The sequence below is a fragment of the Rattus rattus genome, chromosome 16, assembly GCF_011064425.1.
Source record: "Rattus rattus isolate New Zealand chromosome 16, Rrattus_CSIRO_v1, whole genome shotgun sequence".
In the NCBI taxonomy this organism is placed as follows: domain Eukaryota; kingdom Metazoa; phylum Chordata; class Mammalia; order Rodentia; family Muridae; genus Rattus; species Rattus rattus.
In genome coordinates, this window is record NC_046169.1 from 32,172,534 (window position 1) to 32,198,504 (window position 25,971).

The 25,971-nt window shown below is 49.7% G+C and overlaps 1 protein-coding gene across 1 annotated transcript in view; it reads left to right on the top strand.

The window, feature by feature from the left end:
* Positions 1 to 22: 22 nt before the first annotated feature.
* The window catches only part of Acad10 (acyl-CoA dehydrogenase family member 10), a 41,986-nt gene continuing 16,037 nt past the window's right edge, over positions 23 to 25,971 (top strand). The window contains exons 1-10 of the mRNA XM_032886798.1: positions 23 to 235; positions 4,653 to 4,852; positions 9,160 to 9,308; positions 11,575 to 11,769; positions 13,454 to 13,612; positions 14,560 to 14,719; positions 16,098 to 16,239; positions 18,918 to 18,986; positions 21,644 to 21,825; positions 23,690 to 23,840. Coding sequence (XP_032742689.1) covers positions 4,666 to 4,852; positions 9,160 to 9,308; positions 11,575 to 11,769; positions 13,454 to 13,612; positions 14,560 to 14,719; positions 16,098 to 16,239; positions 18,918 to 18,986; positions 21,644 to 21,825; positions 23,690 to 23,840 — 1,394 coding nt within the window. The 5' untranslated portion in view covers positions 23 to 235; positions 4,653 to 4,665. The remainder of the gene's footprint in view (positions 236 to 4,652; positions 4,853 to 9,159; positions 9,309 to 11,574; positions 11,770 to 13,453; positions 13,613 to 14,559; positions 14,720 to 16,097; positions 16,240 to 18,917; positions 18,987 to 21,643; positions 21,826 to 23,689; positions 23,841 to 25,971) is intronic.

Below are 25,971 nucleotides of genomic sequence, written 5' to 3' on the forward strand. Positions count from 1 at the left end.
CTGAACCTTGGCTGATCGTCTGGACACAGTATTGTCCGAGGAGCGTGCGCAGTCCGTGCAGAGCGTTCTGGCTTGGTTTTTTTTTTTGTTTTTTTTGTTTTTTTTTTTTTGCGTTTGACCCCTCTCTTCGTTTGTCCCGCCTAGTTTTCCCACAGGGTTCACCGAGACTCTGAGGGTTCGAGGAGACTCTGAGGGTTCCTGGGTCTTCGACCTCAGGGTTTGTAACTTTATGCAGGTATGGCGATGGGCTGGTTAGGAACACAGTGTCTTCACCAATGTTTTTCTGAGAGCTGGACACTGCGGGGCTGTGTGGGATGATGCTTTTGCAAACACAGAAAACAGACTCAGACAGGACAACCTTTGGCACTCGTGCGATCCTGAGCTAGTTGATCCTGACCTAGTCGCGGCATAACCACACGGGTGTGTGAAATGAAACGCAGTTAGGAGACAGGGATATATAGATCATGGTTAAATTTGGTTTTGTTGTTTAGTTTTGTTTTTGGTTTTTATTTGTTTTGTTTTGTTTTGTTTTGTTTTGTTTTTGAGTCAGTTTCTCCATGTACTCCACGTCCTGGAATGCGTTCTGTAGACCGGGCTGGCCTCAAACTCAGGGATCTGCCTGCCTCTGCCTCCCGAGTTGTGGGATACAGTTCTGCCCCACCACTGTCTGGCCATGGTTTAGTTGTTTTGAGGTTTTGAGTTCTCTCTATATTGCAAACAGATGTCCTTGAACTTCTGACCCTCCTGCCTCTTTCCACCTCACCAGGGCTAGGGTTACAGGATTCTGCTGAAGGCTTTGTGCTTCACAAGATGGCAGGATAGAGCACACTGAGGAATGTACTTCGGTGGTAGAATGCTTGAGGTATAGGTTCTGGGTTCAGTGTCTAGTACACACACACACACACACACAGGAAAGAAAGAAAGAGAGAGAGAGAGAAAGAGAGAGAGAGAGAGGGAGAGAAAGAAAGAAAGAAAGAAAGAAAGAGGGGGGGTTGGGGATTTAGGTTTGGTCCCCAGCTTCGGGAAAAAAAAAAAAAAGAAAGAAAGAGAAAAATACAGGTAAAATGGGGTTGGGGATTTAGCTCAGTGGTAGAGCGCTTGCCTAGCAACTGCAAGGCCCTGGGTTCGGTCCCCAGCTCCGAAAAAAAAGAAAAAAAAATATAAGTAAAATCAGTGCATATATGGGAAAAAATGACATGCTATACATGCCACAGTGTAAGAGGTGTGGGAGAGGCCGTGTACAAATCGCACCTGTAATAGGAACACACGATACATAGAGGTACTTATGCTTTTTCCTATGTAATATGTGTCATACCCTTTTAATGCCAGGGTTTCCCAACTTCTCACACTTCACGTCCTAATAACCCTTTCGGGGTATTTGTATGTGCACCATAGCTGTCAGGAGCACTCTCACCTAGTGGTGACCACCAAAAACTGTGCCCAGATATCACTAAATGTCCCTCCTGTGGCCCAAATCACCACACACACACACACACACACACACACACACACACACACACACCTGAGAATAATGGGCTTATATGAAAGTGCATAAAAGTCGCCTGGTGTAGATCATCTGACTGTGTGTCAGATGTGTCTGTGGTGCTGACGTTGACCTAGGGCCTTCAGCATGCTAAGCACAGGTCATGCTCATGAGGCACACTCCCAAGTGAAGTGTTAGATAACCTTAAATGGTGTGCCACATGCTAACGTAATAGCTCCACATTTTTTTACCTTAGGCAATGGCACGCACACACACACACCCCTTGCAATAGGTACTGTAATTGTCCCCATTTTACAGAGGGGAAAACTGAGGCTCAGAGAGGGTAATGTACCCAGGACCTCACTCTCAGTAGGTAGCAGAGTCATTTTTAGAAACCGGTCAATCCAGATCAGTTATGCCTTACTACACCAGCCCTGTAATATAAAAATAGACACCGTGTGGATGTTTATGAAGTATGATCAGGGCAGGAAGTCCACATTAGTCTAACCTCATTCCGATTGACGAGGAGGAAACAAAGACGCTTTGTGGTAGGGAAGATGCCAGGTCCAGAAAATAAGCATTGGTAACCATTAATGGACAAGCTGTCATAGCTCTTCGAGGCTGTTGGTCACTCAGATATGTCCCTTGCTCTTCCCTCCCTGCATCCCTCTCTTCCTTTTCTTGCCGCTTAGCCCAGGCTAGCATGGGCTAGCCTGGCATTCAAGGCTGCCCCGTCTCTGTCTCTCTTGTGCTAGGGATAGAGTCGTGTATCCTCGTGAGTCCATACTATTTTCTGATCCATCCAGTTTATTCGTCCCTCAGGTCATTTAGCCTGAAGAACTGCTCTGACTCTAGCACCGAGCCCCAGGGGATGGCTATCTAAAAGACGGCTCAGTCCTTGCCTTGTGGGGCTTAAAATAGGAACAAATAGAACAGTCAGCGTGTAGAGGGTCAATATTCCACTACAGGCATGGACAAAGGACACTGGGGGGGTGGGAGCCCGCCACAAACCTGCCACCGTCAGCTTGGGGAAAGAAAGGAAAATCTACGGAGAAGAAGGCAAAGCTGAGGTGTAAAAGTGAGTGGAAATTCACCAGCCGGATGGGGCAGGGGAGAAGGCTCTGGGCTGCTGACAGAGCAGGTGCCAAGGCCTGGAGAGAAGGGAGACAGAGTGCTTGCCTAGTGTGCACAAAGGCCAGAGTCAGATTCCCCAGGGATACACAACCCAGAAGTGGTGACAGAGCCTGTAATCTCTCTCTGCCTCCACATGGCTTTGTTGTCCCTCATAGACTTTGGCCTTGACATAGAAAGGAGTAAAATTAAAATCAGCCTTGAAGCTTGGTGGTTTGGGACGTTTGTTTTGTTTTTTTTTTTTAACTACCAAATTCAGCCAAATTTGGGTGAATAAGTACATCACGCCCTTTTCAAGATTTACCATTCGGGGTTGGGGATTTAGCTCAGTGGTAGAGCACTTGCCTAGCAAGCGCAAGGCCCTGGGTTCGGTCCCCAGCTCCGGAAAAAAAAAAAAAAGATTTACCATTCAATCTTCTGTTAGCTGGCAACAGTGGTCCACATGCTCCAGCCGTACCAGCTAAGTAGGGAGACTGAGGCAGGAGGATTGCCTGAACCAGCTTGGGCAGCAGAGCAACACCCATCTCAAGAATAAAAGAGAAGAAAGAAGAAAGGTTCCCTTCTTAGGGCTTGGTTTTGTTTGCCTGTGAATTTTTGTGTCTATTCAGGGCTCGTTTGTGTGTCTGAGGGTCTCATTATGTAATCCTGGCTGACCTGGAGACACAGATCCCCTGCCTCTGTCTCCCTGGTGCTGAGATTATAGGTGTGGACCTGCAAGACCCAATAAAAGCCTAATTTCTCATAGTTGACTAAGAAGGCCTCCACAGGGCTGGAGAGACGGCTCAGTGGTTAAGAGCACTGACTGCTCTTCCAGAGGTCCTGAGTTCAAGTCCCAGCAACCACATGGTGGCTCACAACCATCTGTAATGGGATCTGGTGCCCTCTTCTGCAGTCACATATGCAAGCAGAATGCTGTACATAAAATAAATAATTAAATCTTTAAAAAAAAAGAAGAAGAAGAAGAAGGCCTCCGCAGTTAGGAAACCAGGCCCTTGGTAATCTAGTGACCAGGTCTGGAGACAGTTTACCTCTGAGGGCTCTGGACCAAATCAGTGGATTGATCTCACGGTAGGATTTATAACGAGATACCTTCGTTGAAGCTGGTGAATCCTGAGAGGTGAGGCCCAGCCTGAGGAAGCAAGTCACTGGTGTTGTATGTCCTGGTGTCTTCCCCTGGCGATTTCCTCTGTCTCCTCTGTCTGCTTCCTGCTTGGCCATGAAGTATAAATCTCTTTTCTGTGGTAATGTTCTAGCCAAGCTGCACAGCCATGAGTTAAGCTCTCTGAAACTGTGACCTTCCCTTGTGCCGCTCCATCAGGGAGCGGGTTGTTACAGCAATGAAAAAAGCGACTAACACATAGGTCCTATAAGTTGCCCAGGCTAGCCCGGAACTTAGCAGTTCTGCCTTAGTATCTCCTGCAGTTGGACTACTACACACTGTTTCCAATGAAGGTTTTAAATGGGATTGAGGCAGGCTGCTGGTGCAGGACTTTAATCCTAGCGTTCCGGAGGCCGAGGCAGGCTGATCTCTGCGTCCGTCCGAGGCTCTGTAGAGCAGGTTCTAAGACAGCCAAAGCTAAAAACAAAAAAAACCAACCAACCAAACAAACAAAAAAAACCACCATGGAATAAAATGGGGTTAAGATGTGGTCACATCTGCAGCTTTGAAGGATTCCTCTGGCTGATGAGGGAGGAGGGTGGAAAGAAGAGGCAGAGAACCATCAGGGTCCCTGAAGAGAAGTCTGCAGTGAGAGAAGAAGGGGGGAGACGGGGTTCTCAGGAGGAAGTGCAGGCAGGGCCCAGGCAACTGAGTTGGGATTCAGGAAAGTCAGGGCTCAAAACCCTGTTTCCGTGGTTATAGCAGTTGAGGGCTGAAGGTGGACAGTCATTGAGGCCAGCTGTGGGTGGGGTTTGAGGTTCATGGGGCATCAGCCAGGAGCGTGGGTGGCACCAAGCTCAGGGATGCCCTGACCCTTTCTTACCCTAAGGCTGGATGGAAGGTAAGGTTCAAGCTGCCCTGAATCTTCTTCCCACACAGCCTCTGTCTCACCATGTGCATAAGGAGGCTTTTCCAGCATTCCTCTCTCCACTGGGCATGGAGGACCACAGCCCCGAAACATCCTCTGAGCAGGCATCAGGGAATCCCGCGCTGGACACATTCCCGAGGCCGAAGCTACAGAGCCGTCATTTTTGACATGGGCGGAGTCCTCATTCCTTCTCCAGGGACAGTGGCTGCGGGTGAGAGCCTTACTCTTTCTAACTATTAGGGGCTAAGCGGGAGTGGGGAAGGGGACAGGTAGGCCCTAGGGTCAGATTCTAATTAACGGCAGTGTTTGAGGCAAATTATTCAGCGGCTCTGAGTCATGGTTGCTCGACAGTAAATTAGGACTAATAACAGACCCTCCTTCCTGGAGATTTGAGGGAGAGTGAAATGAAATGACTTTTGGAAAATACAGTAGGGGGTTGGGGATTTAGCTCAGTGGTAGAGCACTTGCCTAGCAAGCGCAAGGCCCTGGGTTCGGTCCCCAGCTCCGGAAAGAAAAAGGAAAAAAAAAAAAATGACTAAACAAGCAATCACCAGAGAAGAAGTGCAAACACTAAGTCCTCAACCATGGCAGCTGCAAAACAGATACTGTCTGCTGTCTCAGCACTCCCCAGAGCCAGCGCTCAAGGCCGCGCACGTTCCGGGGTTTCTGCCTTACGCGAAATGACTTCACTGTGAGCTCACAGCTTAAGTCAGGGATTGGGGAACATTTCCAAGGAAGAGGCAGAGGGTAAGGAACTTAGGCACTGAGGGGCATAAGGTCTCTGCTGTGCACACTGGAATGCTGCCCGGACAGAGTCAGAGCGGCCAGGGATGGCGGTAGACAGAGGCATGGCATGCAGTCTCCCAGGCACCAACGGGGGTCCTCAAGCGTCACGAGATATGTTTTGTTGGGTTAGTTTTTCAACTTCTTCAGAAGGTAAAGCCATTCTGGCTCCCAGGCCATATAAACAGTGACAGCAGCTACTAGCTCTGGCACAGGCTGGCCGACTAGGCCCTGGGAGTACAGTACGTGGGCTGTACACACGTGAGTCAGTGGTAGAGGGGCTTGCCTAGTACCTACAAGGCCCTGGGTCCATTCTCAGCATTGGAAGAAGACAGTGGGGAAGTGGGGAGGAGACGGGGAGGAGCCGTGCACCACATACCTGGGTTCGAGTGCAAGGAAAGAAGTCCTCACTTGCCCCTTTCTGCTGCTATGATGGACGCCATGATGATGGGCAGCATGGGAAGAATGAGTTGTCTTTATTTGAGTTCCACACCCTAGCTAGAGTCTATCATGGAGGGAACTCAGGGCAGGAACTCAAGGCAGGAACCCGGGGGCAGGAACAGAAGCAGAGGCCATGGAGGACTGCTGCTTGTTGTCTTGCTTCCTCCCCATGGCTTGCCCACCCTGCTTTTTTCTATAGCCCAGGACTGACTACCCCAGGAATGGCACAACTCACACAGACCAGGCCCTCCCCATCCATCTCTGGTTGAGAAATAAATGCCCCACAGACTTGTCTACACAACAGTCTGACAAAGGGAGGGATTTCCTTAAGTGAGGTCCTCCCTTCTCAGATGACCCTAGCTTGAATCAACCAAAAAAAACAAAACAAAAAACCAAAACCAAAACAAAACAAAAAATATCAACTAACCCTAGTTTATCATTTCTAAGCCTTAGGTACTGGCTAGTTTTGTGTGGCAACTTGACACAAGCTAGAATTATCACAGAGAAAGGAGCCTCCCTTGAGACCCAGCTCTAAGGCATTTTCTCAACTAGTGATCAAGGTGGGAGGGCCCAGCCCCTTGTGGGTGATGCCATCCCTGGGCTGGTGGTCCTGTGATCTATAAGAGAGCAGGCTAAGCAAGCCAGGGGAAGCAAGCCAGTAAGTAACACCCCTCCATGGCCTCTGCATCAGCTCCTGATTCCTGCCCTGCTTGAGTTCCAGTCCTGACTTCCTTTGGTGATAAACAGCAATGTGGAAGTGTAAGCTGAATAAACCCTTTCCTCCCCAACTTGCTTCTTGGTCGTGATGTTTGTGCGGGAATAGAAACTCTAACTTAGAAATTACCTCATGTAAGACGTGAAAAGAGAAGCAAATCCCAGGTAGGGCTGTGGCTGGGGACGCAGTCCATCAAGTCCTGCTAAGTGGCCTGTGTGTGTGCCACCGTGCACGGCACTGCCTGGTTCTGATGTTTCGTGCTCTCTGGTTGCCTCTTTCTATATGTCTGTAGGTCACTTAGATTCCTTTTTCTGTGAGTCCTCATGTTTCCTGCTGAACTGCAGCGAGAGCCTTTTGTCAGTCATATTAAGTATCTATGAAGGTTAGGAGATTTATTCATTATGTTGATTTATGTGCATTTGTGTGCTTCTGCCTGAGTCTATGGTGTTCAGGTGCCTATGGAAGCCGATTGGGTCCATTCAAGAGCAATAAACGCTCTTAACTACCAAGCCATCCCTCCAGCCCCCATCCTGTGGTTTTATTTATAATATTTTTGATGGTTCTTTATCTTTTCTTTTGAGAAAGGAATCCATACCAAAATTTGCATTTTTAAAGTACCGTCAGAGCCAGCTGTTTCTTCCTTTATAGTTTCAGACTTTTGAGTCTTAGTTGAGAAATTCCTTTCTAGACACATGGGGTGGTTCGAATCTGTAATTCTTTTTTTCCCCCCAAAGACCATTTATTTTATGTATATAAGTACAATGTCTTCAGATACACCGGAAGAGAGCATCAGGTCCCATGACAGACGGTTGTGAGCCACCATGTGGTTACTGGGAATTGAACTCAGGACCTCTGGAAGAGCAGTCAGTGCTCTTAACCACACAGCCATCTCTCCAGCCCCCGAATCTGTAATTCTAATACATGGGAATCTGAGGCAGGGGGATCACTAAGAGTTTGAAGGCAGCCTGGGCTACGAAGCGTGGTCCAGGTGAGCCTGGGTTCCAGGCCCAGGTGTGCCAACCTCTTGGATTACTCAGGGCTGAAAGACTGGATGGATGCATGGCTGGGAGAGAGCTCAGTAGGGGGAGTGCTTGTCTCAGCAGCTCGAGGAGCTGTGCCTGTCTCAGGGTCCATGTCAAAATGCTGAGCACGGGGCCTGTGCTGCTCAGCCCAGCACTGGTTAGGGGGAGGCCCACGGATCCCTGGGCCTGGATGACCAGCCAGTTAGATGAGTGAGTGAGCTCCCATCTTAAAAGGGATGGATGGCATTCCTAAGGATGACAGCAGAGCTCGTCATCCTGCCTTTGTATGTGTATGCGTGTGCGCGTGTGAGTGTGTGAGTGTGTGGACATTCTATCCAGACTGCTCTCTGTCTTTTTCCTCTTACCTGGCAGATGACTCTGGCAACTTTCCTTTTTCACGGTGGTAGGATCGACTAGGCAGGCCTTGTGTGCACCAAGCCCACACTCTGCTGGAGCCCTCCCCTCTGCCGCTCCACCTCCCCACCCCACCTCCTGTCCTCTCCTACACTTTCATGTCCGTAGGCGTAGGCTTACTCTGGGGCTAGCACGCTTTTGCACGCTTTTCCTCTGAGGACCATGTCAGTTTTATAAGCTGTGCCATCTCTGCCACAAACAGGTTTCTGCATTAGTCACCTTGGTCATTGTTGTGAGACTATTAGGTGTGGCTGCGTTCCAGACTTAACAGGTAGGAGGTTAGGGTGTGCTTCCGGTAGGGTGCTTGCTGCGTGGTCAATCCCGGCGCTGAAGAAACAAAACCCAAGAACCCAGAGACTGATGGGGCCCCTGAGCTCTAATCATCACTGATACAAGAAGCCCTTTATTCATACAGATTTCAAAATGTCTTTTCCACAAGCAGTTCTACCCGCACAGCCTATCCGTAACCTTCCCTTCCTTGGTAAATGTGTCTGGAAGAAATTCCTGGAAGTGAAATTAGGATATCAAACACACATTGAAGATTTTTGAGAGAAACTGCCAAACTGCTTTCCACGGAGGCCGTCCTTGTTTCCACGAGGGTGCCAGTTTCTTTCCGTGCGTGCCAACTCGGGCATGAGCAGAAAGGCTGTGCCCTTCAGAGCTCTTGGAGGCCAAGGAAGTCCTGCTTTTAAGGCCTTGCTGTTCTCTGCGTGTGTATGCTGCCTTGACGGCGGTCGTTCAAGAACTCCACTGCTTCTCTCTCTATACCTTTCCATATTGCCACGTAGTCTCAAGACCCAAGTGTCCGAAAAAGTGCTTCAAAACAGAAGATGCGGGCTGGAGCGATGGCTGGTGCTTAAGCGCCGTCTGCTCCTGCAGAGGACCTGAGTTTGGTTCTCTGCCCCATGGCTCAGAGCTGCCTCTAACTCCAGCTCCAGAGGATCTGATGTCCTCTCCTGGCCTCCGCAGGCAACTCAAGTGAGGGTGAGACTGGACCCTCAGTAGCCATGCTCCCTATCTCTGTCCGTCTTTCCACACACAGCCACCACAGTGATGCCATAGGACCTGGGACGGTCACTCCAAGCTCCCCAAACCCCAGCCCTGTAGTGTCGTTCCTTATCCTTTGTGTGCTGTGCCTTACAGGATGGGAGGTGCAGAATCACGTCCCTCCTGGAACTATAATGAAGGCTTTGATCAGAGGTGGCGACAGTGGGCCCTGGATGAGGTTTATGAAAGGAGAGATGACAACGGAGCACTTCTTGGAAGAGTTCGGGAGGCTGTGCTCTGAAATCGTGAGTGACGAACATTTCTCTCCTCATTTCTTCCCTGTCTCTTTTCTCAGGGGAGGGGTGTTGAGACAGGTATGCAGCCCACAGCAGCCTCGAACTCACCCTGTAACCCAAGGTGAGCTTGATCCTCCCACCTCCACCTCCGTGGCTGGTGCTTGGGTTCCAGCCATGAGCCGCCATGTCTAGCGTTCTCACAGTTTTCTCTTGGCCTCCAGTGCGCTCCCATTCAGCCAGAACATTGATTTAAATGAACTAAAATGAAAACCTAGTAGCCTGCCTTTGTTTTTAAGTTCTTCCTTCCATGCCTAGGCATTCAGCATTGAGTCCACGTATGAATAAATTACTCTTTCCTGTAAGCTACAGCAGACACTGAAAGCCGAGCCGTCAGCCTAATGGTTTTGAGCCGAAGCTTATTAAATCAATAAACGGTCACTATCTTCTCTGCACTGCTGCACTGTTAGAGCTTTGCGTGTGCAGCGACATCTGTAACCTTCAAAGCCCCACTAAAACACAATCTAAAACACAGCCGTAAGCTACCTGGGAGGACGGTGTGTGTGTGGGGGGGGGCGGGGACAGTGGCAAAAGTGTCTTTTGTGCTGCCAAATTAATAGGCTTAAAATGTCTACAGTGGGGTGAGCAAGATGGCTCAGCCCGTTAAGGTGCTTGCCGACCTAAAGTGCCTTTCAGAATCTAAGTGATGGAGGGAGGGCCTGACTCTTGAAAGTTGTCCTCTGACCTTCACAAGGGTAAGATGCACTGGCACGCCCACACTTAAATCAATCAATCAATCAATCAATCAATCAATAAATAAATAAATAAATTTATAAAAACAAGGTAGCCGTGGCTGTCCTGGAACTCACTCTGTAAACCAGGCTGGCCTTGAACTCACAGAGATCCACCTGCTTCTGCCTCCAGAGTGCTGGGGTTAAAGGTGTGCATCCCCACCCTCGTACATAAAAACATGTAATTGTTAAGATGCTAAAGACAGCAGCAAGCCTTGAAACTTTGCTAGCGGGTCAAAGCCCAGAGGTCCTGCAGGTGACATGCCAGGGACAAGAAGCATATGGTGGGTTTCTAGTGGGGGTGGAAATGGAGACCGTTCCCGGTTTCACTTTAGAACGGTGAGTTCTCGTTTGAGGGTGATGGTTGCACCTCTTTGTGAGTATCTGAAGCCATTGTCTGGGTCTGGTGGTTCATCCGTCCCTCTCTTCCCAACACTTAGGAAGCTGAGGTCGGAGGATTAAACAGAATAAAACAATATGGCTGAGGTGGTAGACACCTTCTGTCTTGGCACTGGGGAGGCAAGGGCAGGCAACCTCTGTGAGCGCCAGGCCAGCCAGGGCTTCAGAGTAAGACCCTGTCTCAAAACCACAAAAACCAAAACAAAGAGAAGCCCTTGACCTGCACACCCTATCCAGGCAGACGGCCTGGTATTGTTGTATTTGTGTATAACTGTTAGAAAACCTACCTGGGCCTGTAAGACTTGGCCTTTGCAGCTTTTGAAACCTATCTGCAAAACCCCCACAGATTGGAATTTAAAAACAAGCAAAAATTGGGCTGGAGACGTAGCTCAGCAGTTGAGAGCACCTGCAGCTCCTACAGAAGACCCGGGTTCAATTCCCATCGCCCATATTGTCACAACCATGTGTAACTCCACTTCTGGGGATCTAACACCCTCTTCTGGACTCTGAGGGCTCCAGGCAAACACATGGTGCATATGTGTGTGTGTGTGTATGTGTGTGTGTGTGTGTGTGTGTGTGTGCACAAGAAAAAAACCATGTAGAAAATAAAATACTTAAATAATACTTTTTTAAAAACCTAAAGTTCATAAAGAAGCTATTGCAAGGTACAACACAAACCCATGCCGTGCTGTCAGCTGCTCCTGATACGTAACACCCGGTGAACAAGCTTTAATGTTTAACCTACCCTCTTCAGACCCTCCTCCTTCACTTCCCAGGGTTGGAACTAAAGCCCAGCTCCTACATGAGTTTTTAAAGGCTGCCATACGTATACCCAGGAAAGGTGATATTCACCTGTTGTCCTGGTTACTATGGAGGCTGAGGCAGGAGGATCACTTGGCCCCAGAAATTGCAGGCTCATCCGATCGGTATACTGAGAACTCTCAAAATACTAGTGCAGACTCTAACATGATGGGCATCAGGCCCATGCTGGACTCGCACATCCAGGCAGCGGCGGGATGCTGGGAATGGATTTCGCCTGAGTGCCACAAGGGACCACACTAACGCCACACCGATTGCCCTGTTCACAGGCAAAGACCTCTGTGCCCGTGAGCTCCTTTTTCTCTCTGCTGACCAGTGAGCACACGGCAAAGAAGTTCCCGGTGATGACGCAGGCCGTCTCTCAGATCCGAGCAGAGGGCCTGCAGACTGCAGTCCTGACCAACAATTTTCTGCTTTCCAACGGGAAAAGCTTTTTGCCCCTGGACCGGAAGCAGTTTGATGTGGTAAGTATACAGTGATGGACGGGCTGGAGGTGCTTTGAGTTCACTTTAAATGCTGCCTGCCAGGAGTCTCCAGGAAGTGGGTTTTCATTCACATACCCGCCCGAACTGGGTTGAGGTATAAGTTGAAAATTGTCTTTTATTTTTGGTCTTTTTATAATCTATCAATCTATCTATTTACTATCTATCCGTCTGCCTATATCTGTCTATCTATCTATTTACTATCTATCTGTCTGCCTATATCTGTCTGTCTGTCTATCTATCTATCTATCTATCTATCTATCTATCTATCTATCTATCTATCTATCTTCAAGTCAGGGTCTCTCTGTGTAGCCCTGGCTGTCCTGGAACTCACTCTGTACTCCAGGCTGACCTTGAACTCATAGAAACCCGCCTGCTTCTGTCTCTCCTGAGCTGGGATTAAAGGCCTGGTCTTATTTTAGTTTAGGGTTTTTTTTTGTTTGGTTGGTTGAGTTTATTTTTTGTTTGTTTGTTTGGTTGGTTTGGTTTTAACAGGGTCTTAGAGTCCTGGCAATGTGGAACTTGCTCTGTAGACCAGAAGGGCCTGGAACTCACAAGGGTCCACCTGCTTTTGCCTCCCAAATGCTGGAATTGAAGGCACGTGCTACCACATCCAGCAAAACAGGTCCTTAAAACGTCATTGTGCTCAGGGCTGGAGAGATGAACAGCATTAGCTGTTCTTCAGAGGTCCTGAGTTCAGTCCCCACAACCACATACATGGTGGCTCAAACCCTCTGTAACGGAATCTGATTCTCTCTTCTGGGGTGCATTAAAACAGAACACTCAGGCTGGAGAAATGACTTAGCAGTTAAGAGCACTGGTTGCTCTTCCAGAGGCCTTAAGTTCAATTCCCAGCAACCACACAGTGGCTCACAACCATCTGTAATGGGTCTGATGCACTCTTCTGGTGTGTCTGGAGTGTACTCATATGCATAAAATAAATAAATAAATCTAAAATTAAGAGCACTCATATACGTAAAATATATAAATAAGTCATTTTTAAAAACCATAGCTGTGGTGCTGGAGAGATGGCTCAGTGGTTAGAGCACTGACTGCTCTTCCAGAGGTCATGGTGCCTCACAACCATCTGTAATGAGATCCGATGCCCTCATCTGCTGTGTCTGAAGGCAGCGACTGTGTACTCATATAATAAATAAATCTTAAAAAAAAACAACAACAATAACAACAACAAAAAAAAAAACCATAGCTGTGCCTATGGCCGAGTCTTGGTGAGGCAGAGACCCCTTTACACTCCACACTCAAACCCTCACCTACAGCTCCCACATCTCGTGTGGATTCTGGCTCTCGCCACTGTTTGTCTGAGGCTAATTCCAGTGCGGTGCCATCCCTAATACCTCACTGCTGCTTGTGAGATGGCTCCCTGAGTGAAGGTGCTTGCCACAGAGCCCGACTACCTGAGTCCTACCCACCATTTCCACAGCATGGTGGGCGTTTGTGATGTGCCCAGCTCCCTTCCTTGGGGGTGACACTGAGTGTGGGCGCTTAGGGTTTATCCCAGAAATTTCTAATCCCTCACTTTAAGAAGGTAACATCATTTTACACAACGCTTCCAATTACAGGAAGTAACCCCACACCTGTCTTTCTTTCAAACCCTGTGCTGGTGGCTTGCAGGAGCTGTGCCCTTAGACCTTCCCTCTCTCCCCAGGTGGTGGAGTCCTGCGTGGAAGGCATCTGTAAGCCAGATCCCAGGATATTCCAGCTGTGCCTGCAGCGACTGAACCTGCAGCCCTCACAGGCCATTTTTCTTGATGATCTGGGAATAAATGTCAAAGCGGCTGCCAGCCTGGGCATTTGCACCATTAAGGTAATCCTCACTGTCTCCTGAACCGCCTTACCAGTTAACACAAGCGTGTCCACGCTATCTTTTCTTGGCTGCACCCGTAGCTTTCCCTGGTGACTGTCTGGGAACAGCCCCCTGCTTTTGACTAACTATGAAATCTGAAAGGAGCCGCTCATAGCTGCAGTGTGGGCAGAAGGTGGTGCGGGGAAAGTGGGCTGAGAGAAAGTCACGGTTGGCCTGAGCAGTCCTTTTCTAGCTGGAGGGCCAGGAGCCACAGGCCATGTGGATTATGTTAGGTCCTTGAAGCAAGGCAGCTGCAGGAAGTGGGGGTCCCAAGGCAGGGTTGTTCGTCTCCGTTCTTACTGCTACAGTCCCAGGCCACAGAGCCAGCTCAGCCGTCTGCCCTCTGTGAAGGATGGCGTAGGCTTCTTTTGTTTGTCCGTTTGTTATAGATAGAGACTATGTATCCCAGACTGGCCTTGAACTCTGGGTCGTCCGTCTGTGTCTTCCCAGACTGTAGGCTGTGTCACCTTCCTGGCCTCTTGTCTGTGGTACTGTTCCGTGAAGGCGAGGCTCAGGATGGAAGAGGAAACGCTCTGTACTTCCTCTGAGCTGAAGGAAGCTCCACTGGGTATGGTCGGAGAACTGACCTCGGCCTTCTGGGCTGGTTCCTCTAAGGCAGCAAGCGGTTCTCTCAACGGTGGGTCACAACCCCTCAGTGTAGCAGGCATCCTGCATATCAGATATTATATTATGTTTATAACAGTAGCAAAACTACAACTCTAAGTGGCAACAAATATACTTTCGTGGTTGGGGGTCACCACAACAGGAGGGACTGCAGTTAAAGGACCGCAGCCCGAGAGAGTTGAGAGCCGCTGATCTCAGGTGTGACCCTCATGGGCACAGGCAGAGAGAGGGCCAGGCTGATGGGCACAAGTTGGGATTTTTTTCTTCTTTCTCTCTGAAACCAGGTTGACAATCCTGAGAAGGCAGTGAAGGAACTGGAAGATCTTCTGGGTTTCCCATTGCACGGGGGCGTTCCCAACACTCGTCCTGTGAGGAAGACCATGGAGATTCCACAAGACGCCTTGGAGACCTACCTGAAGGGCTTGCTGGGGACCCGCTACACTGGTAGGACGGCAGTGCGGCCGCCCATTCCCGGCCCTGATGTAATGTGTGGACGGATGCTGACACAGATCCAGTAGAGCACAGTCTCCCCTCACCTCAGTGCTCTATCTTAGAGTTTGGGGGTGGGGGGGAGCCTTTGCTGAGAATAGCCACTGAGGAGGAGGGATCTTGGAGAGACAGCATGTGCAGTGAGCAGTTCAGACATTTGGAGACAGTAGTGTGTTTTGAGATAGATTGGGACTATCTATGTGTTACAAGACAAATCAGTTTTATTTGCTTGTAAAACTTTTTTATTATTATTTATTTATGTTATGTACGTGAGTACACTGTAACTGTCTTCAGACACACCAGAAAGATCCCATTACAGATGGTTGTGAGCCACCATGTAGTTGCTGGGAATTGAACTCAGGACCTCTGGAAGAGCAGTCAGTGCTCTTAACCGCTGAGCCATCTCTTCAGCCCCTGTTACATGGCTTTAGAAACTGAGAATCCAGCTCAGTATATAACACTTGCCTAACATGGGCAAAGTCCTGGTTCTTCTGTTCCCAGCACCAGAAAAAGAAAATGCAGGATTTAAAAAGTGGTAAGGGACTCCTCTTCCAGGACCCCTTTGTTCTCTATACTCTACCCTCTGAAACAGCTGGCTTGGAGCATCTGAAATCTCTCCTAGTGACAGTCCCTCCCCCAGCTTGGTCCTCTAGAAGACCTTCATTTACAGTCCCACAGTGAGCTATTTCCTAGCCGTAGGTTTCTTGGCAGTGCACCCACAGAGCTGAGGGTCCCTCTCGACCAGGCAAGCCAATGGCCAGCTCCCATGCTCGCTCACTCTCTGGCCAAGTGGAGCCCATCTTACTATTTAACTAAGGGCTAATGAGGTCTGCCTCTCCCAGGAGCCACAGAATGCAGCCTAGAGGCTGGGAAAGTCTGTCTTTTGTAGGTAGCTTTGGCCCTGCCCAGCTCCTGTCAGCCGTCACACCAGTGCCAGGCATGGTTTGGTGGAGCACGGGCAAGGATATACATAGGCACATTTGACCTCAGCCTTAGGACATTCCATGGGGCCGCATGTGCTGCCATGACTGTTAGGACTGATAAACAGAACCTATGCTTGTATTCACAGGGCTGGCAAGGAGATGCACACCCAAACGGAGAGAGGAGGGGATCATTGTGTTAAGTGGCCTCTGAGGCTGTGACCACATGTGGGTCTGAGGATACTCGCCTGGACTCAGTTGTACCCGGGGAGGGCAGTGTCTCTTGCTCAGGGTCTTTCAGGAGGGCATCATGTATGCCAGAGGCACACCTCCCCGGGAAGAAGGCTAGCCATGTGTCCAGACCCCAGAGGAACTGACTCCCTTCTGAGTGCTCTGTCTTGTCAAACTTGCAGGCCCCATGAAGCTCCTTCAGTTCGATCACGGACAGTCAAACCCAACATACTACATCAGGCTGGCTGACCGTCAGCTGGTTCTGAGGAAGAAACCACCAGGCACCCTGCTTCCCTCTGCCCATGCCATCGAAAGGGAGTTCAGGTAAGTTTCTGGGGGGCCAGTGGGTGGTTGTCTAGCTGATGTCCCCCAACACACAAGCACCATACTAAACTGTCAAGTCAGCTTCCGTAGGACTGCCCTGAAGTCCCTCCGTCTTTTAAAAAATAAGATTTAATATTTTATATTTAATTATGTGTATGCATCTGTGTGTGTGTGTGTGTGTGTGTGTGGCATGCACATGAGTGTGGGTGACCATGGAGGGCAAAAGAGTGTTTGGTCCCTTCGGTCTGGAGTTACAGGCTGTTGTGAACTGCGTGCGGGTGTTGGGAGCAGTATACATTCTTCGTTTGTGTGTTAATGTTTTGCCTGCATATATGAGTATACATTTATCACATGTCCATGAAAGTTAGAAGGTATCGGCTCCCTTAGAACTGGAGTTAAAGATAGTCGTGAGCCACCGTGTGGGTGCTGGGAAGTTAGCTTCCGGCCCTCTGCAAAAGCAACCAGTGCTCTTTTTTTTTTTTTCTTTTTTTTCGGAGCTGGGGACTGAACCCAGGGCCTTGCGCTTGCTAGGCAAGACCTCTATCGCTGAGCTAAATCCCTAACCCCACAACCAGTGCTCTTAACCACTGAGCCATCTCTTTAGCCTCTCTCAAACACGGTTTGTTTTCTGAGACACTGACTGGCTGTGTAGACCAGGCTGGCCTTGAACTCATAGAGATTCACCTGCCCCTGCCATGTTTTTAAAGCTGTAATTTCCGTCAGATGAGAACATGTTACCTGCTTGTGTTCTGGTTTTGGTTTGATGAAGAAGTCTCACTGTGTTGCCAGTTGTTACCCAGGCTGCTCTCTAATTCCTAGACTCAGAATGATCCTCCTGCCTCAGCCTCCCAGGTACCCAAGTTTTTCTTCCTCCCCCACCCCTCTCCTTTTTGAGACAGTCTCAGGGAGTCTGACCGTGAACTCCTGATTCTCTCGCCTGAGCCTCTCCAGTGGGATTGGAAGTCACTCCCACTCTTTTTACATCATTATTTCAAATTTATTTTTATGCAGGGTGTGCATGAGTGTGCGCATGTTTGTGTGTGTCCATGTGGAGGTTAGAGGTCAACGTTGGATATGGGTCCTTGATTCCCATTTGATTTTTGACATGATCCCACCCTGGGATCTGGCTCTCTGGCTAGGCTAGGCTGACTGACCAGTCCCAGGAATCTACCTGTCTCCACCTCCTGACTCTGGGATTACCAGCATGCACCACTGTGCTGGACCTTTTATGTGGCGCTGGGAATTGAACTCTGGGTGCCGAGGATTGTGAAGCAGCCACGATACTGACTGGGTTAACTTCCAGCCCCTTTAAAAAGAGTTTTGTTTTTTTTTTCCCCCTGGGGGCAGGATGGCTCAGTGGTCGAAGGCACTTGCTACGTAAGCCTAGTGACCTAAGCTCATTCCCTGAAACCCACACAAAGACGGAAGGGTCCCCTCCCCTCAGAGCTGTCCTCTGACCTCCTCCTGTGTGCCGTAACACTTGTGCTCCACTCGCTGCATACACATGTCCATAGTAATAAAAGAGATTATTGTGAATGATCTTACCACGTACTCTCTCAGCCCTGGCCTCTCCAGCTTGCTCAGGGAAAGGCCCGAATCTGTGATCTTTAGGCCTCAGCTTCCCTCATAGCTCGGATTCCAGCTCTATGCCATCCGGACAGTCTAAACGCACAGAACAGAACTCTAGTTCCAGATCTCTCAAATAGAAGGGGCAAGGCCCTTAGAAGCCAGGCTGGAGTCTCTCCTCGGAAGGCTCTTTCTCCTCCTCTTTCTCCAGTGCAGTGGGTGTGACCGAGCGGAAGCGTGATGGCCAGGCCTCTCTTTCTTATTCTGTCCCTTCCAGCTTTGGATGCTGGGTCACAGGCACACGCCTTCTCCCTCTCTCCTTTCCTTCCTTCTGTCTGCCACACTGGGGACGGAGGCCTGGGCCTGGGTATGCTAGGCGAGCCTCCTCCTGCTGACATGCAGCCCGCCTCCAACATATTCTTAATTTAAGTTAACTGCATGTGTTATGTGTATGTATGTGTGTGGTTCGTGCACGCGTGTCCTTGGTGTGCGTGTATGTGGGGGCCTCCACTCTCTGCCTTATGGCTTTTTTATGTATACGGGTGTTTTGCCTGAACATCTGTCTGTGGACTAGGTGCACACAATGCTCCAAAGGCCAGGAGAAGGTGTTGGAGGCCTTGGAACTGGAGTTTCAGATGGTCCTGAGCTGCCACGTGGGTGCTGGGAACCAAACCGGAGTCCTCTGCAAGAACAGTGCACTCGTAGCTGCAGAGCCATCTGCCGTTTCCTGAGACTGGGTCTCTCTGTGTAGCCCTGGCTGTCCTGGAACTCACTCTGTAGACCAGGCTGGCCTGGAACTCAGAGATCCTTCTGCCTCGGCCTCCCGAGTGCTGGGGTTACAGGTGTGCCCCATCAGGGAGTTCAGAAATCTGCTTGTCTTCACTCTGACCGCACCCCATGGCTGGCCTGAGAGGACCCCGCTACCAGACTTAGCTTTCTACATGGGTTCTGGGGATCTAAGCCCAGGTCTCTGTGTTGGTTTCTCAGACACTTCACCAACGGGACCATTTCCCACCCGATAGATAATGTACCATGTTTTAAATCAGAAAAGCAATTTGAAGAAAATCTTATCAGTTTAGCCTACAGTAATGAGTTTTTATTTGTCCTTGCAGGATCATGAAAGCCCTTGGGGACGCAGGAGTCCCTGTCCCCACTGTTCTTGACCTTTGTGAAGACTCAAGGTAAAGATCTGTGTGTTTTGTCTTTGGGTCCTCAGGCTACAGGAGAAAGAAACTCATTTGTTAACTCAAGAGCCCATTCCTGAGAGACATTCCTGAGAGAGTATACACACACACACACACACACACACACACACACACACACACATACTTGAGCACACACACACACGTACATGCAAACACATTAATTGTCATCTTTTTTTTAAGATTTATTTATTTATCATATATAAGAACACTGTAGCTGTCTTCAGACTCACCAGAAGAGGGCATCAGATCTCATTACAGATGGTTGTGAGCCACCATGTGGTTGCTGGGATTTGAACTCAGGACCTCTGGAAGAGCGGTCAGTGTTCTTAACCACTGAGCCATCTCTCCAGCCCAGTTGTGGTCTTTCTTGAGATAAGGCCTCTCTTTGTAGCTACAGCCATCCTGAAGTAACGTAGACCAGGCTGGCCTTGAACTCCAGGGATCCACCTGTTTTCCCTCCTGAGTGCTGGGATTAACAGAAGTGCACCACCAGGCTCTGCACTGCTTTTAAGTGTTTTAAACTACTGTACCTTTTCCCTCTCTCCCTTCCCCTAACATCCCCCTGCCTTTGTGTGTGTGTGTGTGTGTGTGTGTGTGTGTGTGTCTGTCTGTCTGTCTGTCTGTCTGTCTGTCTGCCTTTGAGACAGTGGCCAATGATGCCTTCAGACATCTGATCTCTCCGCCTGCACCTCCCTAGCACTAAGGTTAGACTGTGCAGCTCACAGCCGGTCTGGTACTGGGGAGGAGCCAGGGCTCTGTGCTAAGCCAGCACTGTCCATTCCTACTAAGCTGTTCTCTCAGCTGAGTCTCTCCCTTTTTCCTTAACCTTCGACTAGGAAGACAAAACAATCGGAAGAGAATACAACGCAGAAACATCTATTTACACTTTGATTAAGACGCGGTTAATATCTGCCACATGTTCATATATATAAAGTCACTTATATGCCCACTCAGACAGCTCAGACTGACTTCTAATTCCCAAGTCTCCTGCCTCAGCCTCCCCAATGCTGGCACTACTCCAAATGTTATGTGTGTGTTCCATATTTATGGGTGTGAGTGCACACATATGTGTAAGCATGTGGAGGCTAACCTTGACTGTGGTTCCATCCTGTTTGTTTGACAAAGAGTCCTTCACTGGGACCCGAAGCCCTCTAGGTTAGGCTGGCTTACCCGAGCCCCAGCAATCCGCCTGTCCACCTATCCAGTGCTTCGGTTGCTAGGGCAACCACATACCTTTTTTCCCCTGTGAGCTCTGCCGACCACAGTCAGATCGACCACAATCAGATGTCATGTTTGTGCAGCAGACATTTTACTGAGCCATCGCCTCAGCTCTTCTAAGAATGTCCTCAATGGGGCTGGAGAGATAGCTCAGTGCTTAAGAGCACTCGCCAGTCTTGCAGAATACCGGGGTTCAAGTCCTAGCATCCGCACGACAGCTTGAGGCTATCACCCCAGTTCCAAGGGATCCAGTGCCCTCCTCCGGACTCCCCAAGCACCTAGCACGCACGCTCTGCACAGACTCACAGTGAGGGAAACGCCCACATACATTAAAAAAAAAAAAAAGCATGTGTTTCTAGTCAGGATAAACACAATAGAAGAGTTTTTAGAACCACTCTTTAGAGCAGGGAAATACTGTCTAGTCATGACTAATGGATCGCTAATCTCCCGAACACCCACCGTAGGTGGTTCATGTGACTTCAGTGCCTTTAAGCAATGGTACATTAGCCACTCACATTGAATGGTCAATCAGGAATAAGAAGGGACATTGATGGCTTCCCGACCTCTGTGTATTCGTTTTTTTTTTTTTTTTTTTTTTTTTTAAAAACTGGGTAAGTTTACATTTGAAAGGAAGCAATGGGAACCACCCACCACTCCAGCTCCGGGTTATTCCACACCCGTCTGCCTTCCTCTGGCGCAGACACAGCACAGGCAAAACAGCCACATAAAACGAAAGGGAAAAAGACACCAGGGGCTGGAGAGGCGGCTCAGTGGCTAAAAGCGTTTGCCGCACAAGCATGGAGACCTGAGTTCAAATCCCACACAGAAGCTGGAGGGGTAGTGAGAGTTACTGTCATCCCGGCAAGTTGGGAGGGAGAGACAGGAGAGTCCCCGGAGCCTGAGGGCCAGCTAGCCTGCCGCACAGACTCAGGAAATGAGATGCTGCCGCAGACAAGGTGGAAGGTGAAGCGACCCCTGAGGCTGCCCTCTGACCCCCACACCTGTGCCGCGTGACATGTGTGCCTTCACCTTTGCTCACACACACACTCGTCTCACATGACACAGGCCTGTAATCCACACAAGAGTCAAATGAAAGGCGGAAACCTTCAGACAGGCTTCTTAGTAAGTCTCCTGGGCATGCGCAGCCAGTCAAGAAGTGAGACTTCAAGCTGGTTCTAGACTCGAGACCTACTCCCCCCTCAGTGATTTGGTTTTATAATGATCCCTTTAAACCTCTTCAATGGTTTCTGCACGTGGGCCAATGAGAAGTGAGACCATGCTGTCTGTCTGCACCCATAGGCGGGCATGTAGAGGGGTGTTGGGCACCTCAGTTCTTTGCACAAAGGAGAGGAAACTGAGGGCTCCCATGGCTGACAGCCCCCGTGGTGCTCACCCCCCACCTGTGTCCCTGCCAGCATCATCGGCACCCCCTTCTACTTGATGGAGTACTGCCCGGGCATCATCTACAAAGACCCTTCCCTGCCAGGCTTGGAGCCCAGCCGGCGGGAAGCCATATATACTGCCATGAACCAAGTCCTGTGCAGAATTCACAGTGTGGACCTGCAGGCCACGGGCCTGGACAGCTTCGGGAAGCAAGGTGGGCAGGGCAGCCCGTCCTTCACTGACAGTTCCTCTCACAAAGCAACACTCTACTGTTGGGGTCTGGGAGGTTTAGGGGTGCTGGCACACAACCCTGCCCACGGTCTAAGTCCGGGCTAGCCATAACTGGTTCTGCTCACCCACTGCTCATTTCATCCTTGGATAAGGACATCACCGACTTAATTGAGGCCTCGTTCTCCTGGGTGCTTTTTGTCAGTAAACTGCTTAATCCTTCCTTTCTTTCCAGTGCTGATCGTAGTATTTAGCATACACTCCCTCCTCCACCTCACCCTTCTTCTCTTCCTTCTTAAAACAAGTTTTTTTTATTTATTTATTTATTTATTTATTTATTTATTTATTTATTTATTTTAAATTTTACCAGAGCTGGGCGGCAGTGGTTTACAACTTTGATCCCAGCACTCAGGAGGCAGAAGCAGACAGTTCTCTGAGTTTGAGGCCAGCCTGATCTACAGAGTTCCAGGATAGCCAAGAAACCCTGTCTTAAAAAACAAACAAACAGGGGTTGGGGATTTAGCTCAGCGGTAGAGCACTTGCCTAGCAAGCGCAAGGCCCTGGGTTCGGTCCCCAGCTCCGGAAAAAAAAAGAAAACAAACGGGGCTGAGAGATGGCTCAGTGGTTAAGAGCACCGACTGCTCTTCCAGAGGTCCTGAGTTCAATTCCCATCAACCACATGGTGGCTCACAACTACCTGTAATGGGATCTGACGCCCTCTTCTGGTGTGTCTGGAGGTAGTGACTGTGTATACATATACATAAAATAAATAAATCTTAAAAAAAAAAAAAAAGAAAGGTTTTAAAAAAAAAGAAAAGAAAAAGAAAACAAACAAACAAACAAACTTAGCTAAGGATGGCTTTGAACTCCTGATCCCCCTGCTTCTACTTCACAAGTGCTGGGGTCACAGGTATGCCACCACACTTGGCCTTCCCCCCATCCCCACCCAGACAAGGTTTCTCTTTGTAGTCCCAGCTTTCTTAGAACTCACTTTGTAGTCAAGGCTGGCCTTGAAATGACAGAGACGAGACTGCCTCTGCCTCCTGAGTGCTGGGATTAAAAGCGTGCCCACTGCTGGCTATACTTGGCCTCTTTGAAAATAAGAAAAGGAAAACTTTTTGCTATGTCAGGGGGTGTCACTATATTGCTAAGCTGGCCTTGAACTCTCCTCAAATGATCTTCCCACCCAACTTTATGCACCTCAATTTTAATACTATTTATTTATTTTGGATTTTTAAGGCAAAATTTTTCTATGTAGCCTTGGCTGTCCCAGAACTCTCTCTATAAACCAAGCTGGCTTTGAACTCGGAAATCTGCCTGCCTCTGCCTCTCAAGTACTGGGGTTAAAAGAGTGCACCACCATGCCAAGCTCAATTTCATGGATTTTATCCTCCCTTCATCTCTGGGAGGAGCCTTTCAAGAGGAGAAAAGGAAGGCCCAGAGGAGTTAGGCACGTGCTTGTCACCACAGAGATGGAATGTGGTAGAGCTGGATCCCACCCGAGTAGTCAGACCCCATGCTCTTAGCCTGACGCCATTACACTGAACCAAGAGGAGCCCCTAGGCTGTTTGTGAGAAAGCTCACAGACCCTCAGAGAGGATTAGCATCCAGCTTAAAGCTCAGTGTGGAGGAATAATGAATGCCTAGACCATGCTGAGCCAGCTGAGGCAAAATAGCTGATGGCTGCCACATTGTCAGGAGCATCTCGTGGGAATTGTCCCTGTCCCTGAACCGTGTTCAGACACACGGCACTGGCACAGAGCTGCTGATGTCTTCACAGTTCTGGTGAACTTGCCAAGCATCTACGGCTGTTGGAATAGCATCCTGTGTCCTAACCCTCTTTCCCTCAGGGGACTATATTTCTCGCCAGGTGCAAACCTGGACCAAGCAGTACCGAGCAGCGGAAACCAGCAGCATCCCGGCCATGGAGAGGCTTATCCAGTGGCTGCCACTGCACCTTCCCCAGCAACAGAGGACCACGGTGGTGCACGGTGACTTCAGGTAGACATAACCACGGGGGGCTGGAGGGGGAGGTAGTTTGTGCAGAAGAAGATCAAGCCAGGAGTCCCCGGCCATCCTGCAGATGGGAATCATCCCTTAGGAGATGGAGCATTCATTCCTGCCTTCAGCTCACTAAATATCACTAGCAGCCCCTCCCCCAAGTTGTGACCACTAAAATGCCCACAGACGTTGTCCCATCTGCCTGTAGGGATGAGGCACCGTGCGGGGTGGGGAAACACTATTGAGATCAGGTAGAACTACGGCAGTCCCATTCCTGTGGGATCAGCATTGGATGTTGACCCTGTGCCCAGTGAAGGCGGTCAGGGAGTAGATGGGGTTTCCTGGGGTGTGTGCTAAGTCTAGGGCCCCCCGTCTTCATCGGTGTGCCTTCCATCCTACTGGGGTTCCAGCCGACCTCCCATAGCTGCCCTGGACTCTGTCTTGTGGCACTTGGGGAACAGTTTACCATTTCCTGCTTCCAGCAGCTCCTGCAGGCCTGCCTTTGAGCCACACGTGTTATTCAGGCCCCGCCCCACTTGATAATTTCTTCGCCCATCCTTCATGCATTTAACTAGCCTCTACCTAGGACTCTAGAACAACCCTCCCTCTTGGGTGGGGAAGAGTAGCTAGAAGGTGGGCACTGGCCACCACTGCCCCATGGCCTTAGTCTTGGACACTTGACAAGCGTCCACAAACGTGACTAAGAGCAGGCAGGAGACAGCCAGCAGTGGTCTAAAGGGCTCTCGGCTGTGGGGAAGGCCATGACAGGGTTGGAAAAGCTCCCCTTAGAAGTAACATTTGCCTGAAGACAGTTCTATCTGCCGCCACATGGCAGAGGGCGTCCTGGTGGAGGCAGGAGTCTGAAACTGCTGCATTGGAAACCTACAGTCATTAAAGCAGGGGAAGGGAGCCTGCCATAGCCGCCCATTCCCCTCCAGGACGCCTGGCGCCATTGCTTGGCAGTCTCGGCACAGAGGCAGCTGCTGGTGCTGGTGATGAGTCATGTTTGGTGGTGTGTTGGGATCCTACGTAGCAGGAAACATACGCTGATTGGCTCCATTCGAGTCAACCTAAATAAACATCCAGGGGATTGTGCTGAGAAAAGATTCAGCTCCGGGAGGATAAGAAGTACATGTGATATTTATGTAGGTTTACCAAGAAGTGAGGGAATGTCGTCTGTGGTTTCTAAGTGCCCACTTACCTAAAAGAGACAGAAAGCCAAGAGACAAATGGCCACCACGTTCAAGGAAGGTGGGGAGGGAGGGTGGAGGCCGTTAGCTGAACCGAAAGTGTTTGTGTGTTAAGAGATTCAAGGGAAAAACAGCAACACAGCAGGTGTGACCTTTCTGACAGCACGTGGTCTGCGTGTCCTTCCTACAGCTTATTTCATGTTCGGTCATTTTTCTTTCAGAGATTAATCTCACTTTTGACTTTGTGTATACTTGTGAGTGCAGATGCCCACGGAAGCCAGAAGGGAGTTAGATCCCGGACTGGTGGTTGGGAGCCAGACTCAGCTGGGACCCAAGCTCGGGACTTCCGCGGGAGCAGCACACGCTCTCAAGCGCTGAGCTCCCTCTCCAGCCCCTCCTGTCTATTTTAGATCAAGCCTACCGTAGTGTCCAGTCAGGGATCAGAACTCAGAGGCCACTGAACAGATCGGAACTCCGGAGGGGTTCCTAACCAGCTGGCTCTGCTGGGCCAGCATGCTCTACCGTAGCTTACTGCATAAACTTCTCCAAGGCCCCTTAGCTGACAGAACAGCATGTTTCCACCACGGTGGCTCTCTGGCTGGGGCTGTAGTGATTGGCCTGCTTGCTATGCCTGCAGCTGGGCTCCTCAGGTCATTTTCTGTGGCTTTGTGGTTTCCCAGAATAGTAGCCCCTGGGTAACAGATGTGTCTGGTGACTCAGGTCTCCAGAAGAGCATCTACTAAAGAAGCTATATTTTCTCCCATGATCTCCACTGCCCCGGAAGCCCTTCAGTGTCACTTGACATGTATTAGAAGCCAGGTTCCTCATGCAGTGAAGAGGCCTGCTTTAGGGACATCACAGAGAAGGGATAACTTTAGAGAGGGCTCCTGGCCAGAGCTGTGGCCCTTGGCTTTTCTCAGTTGGGGAGTTGGGAGAAGAAA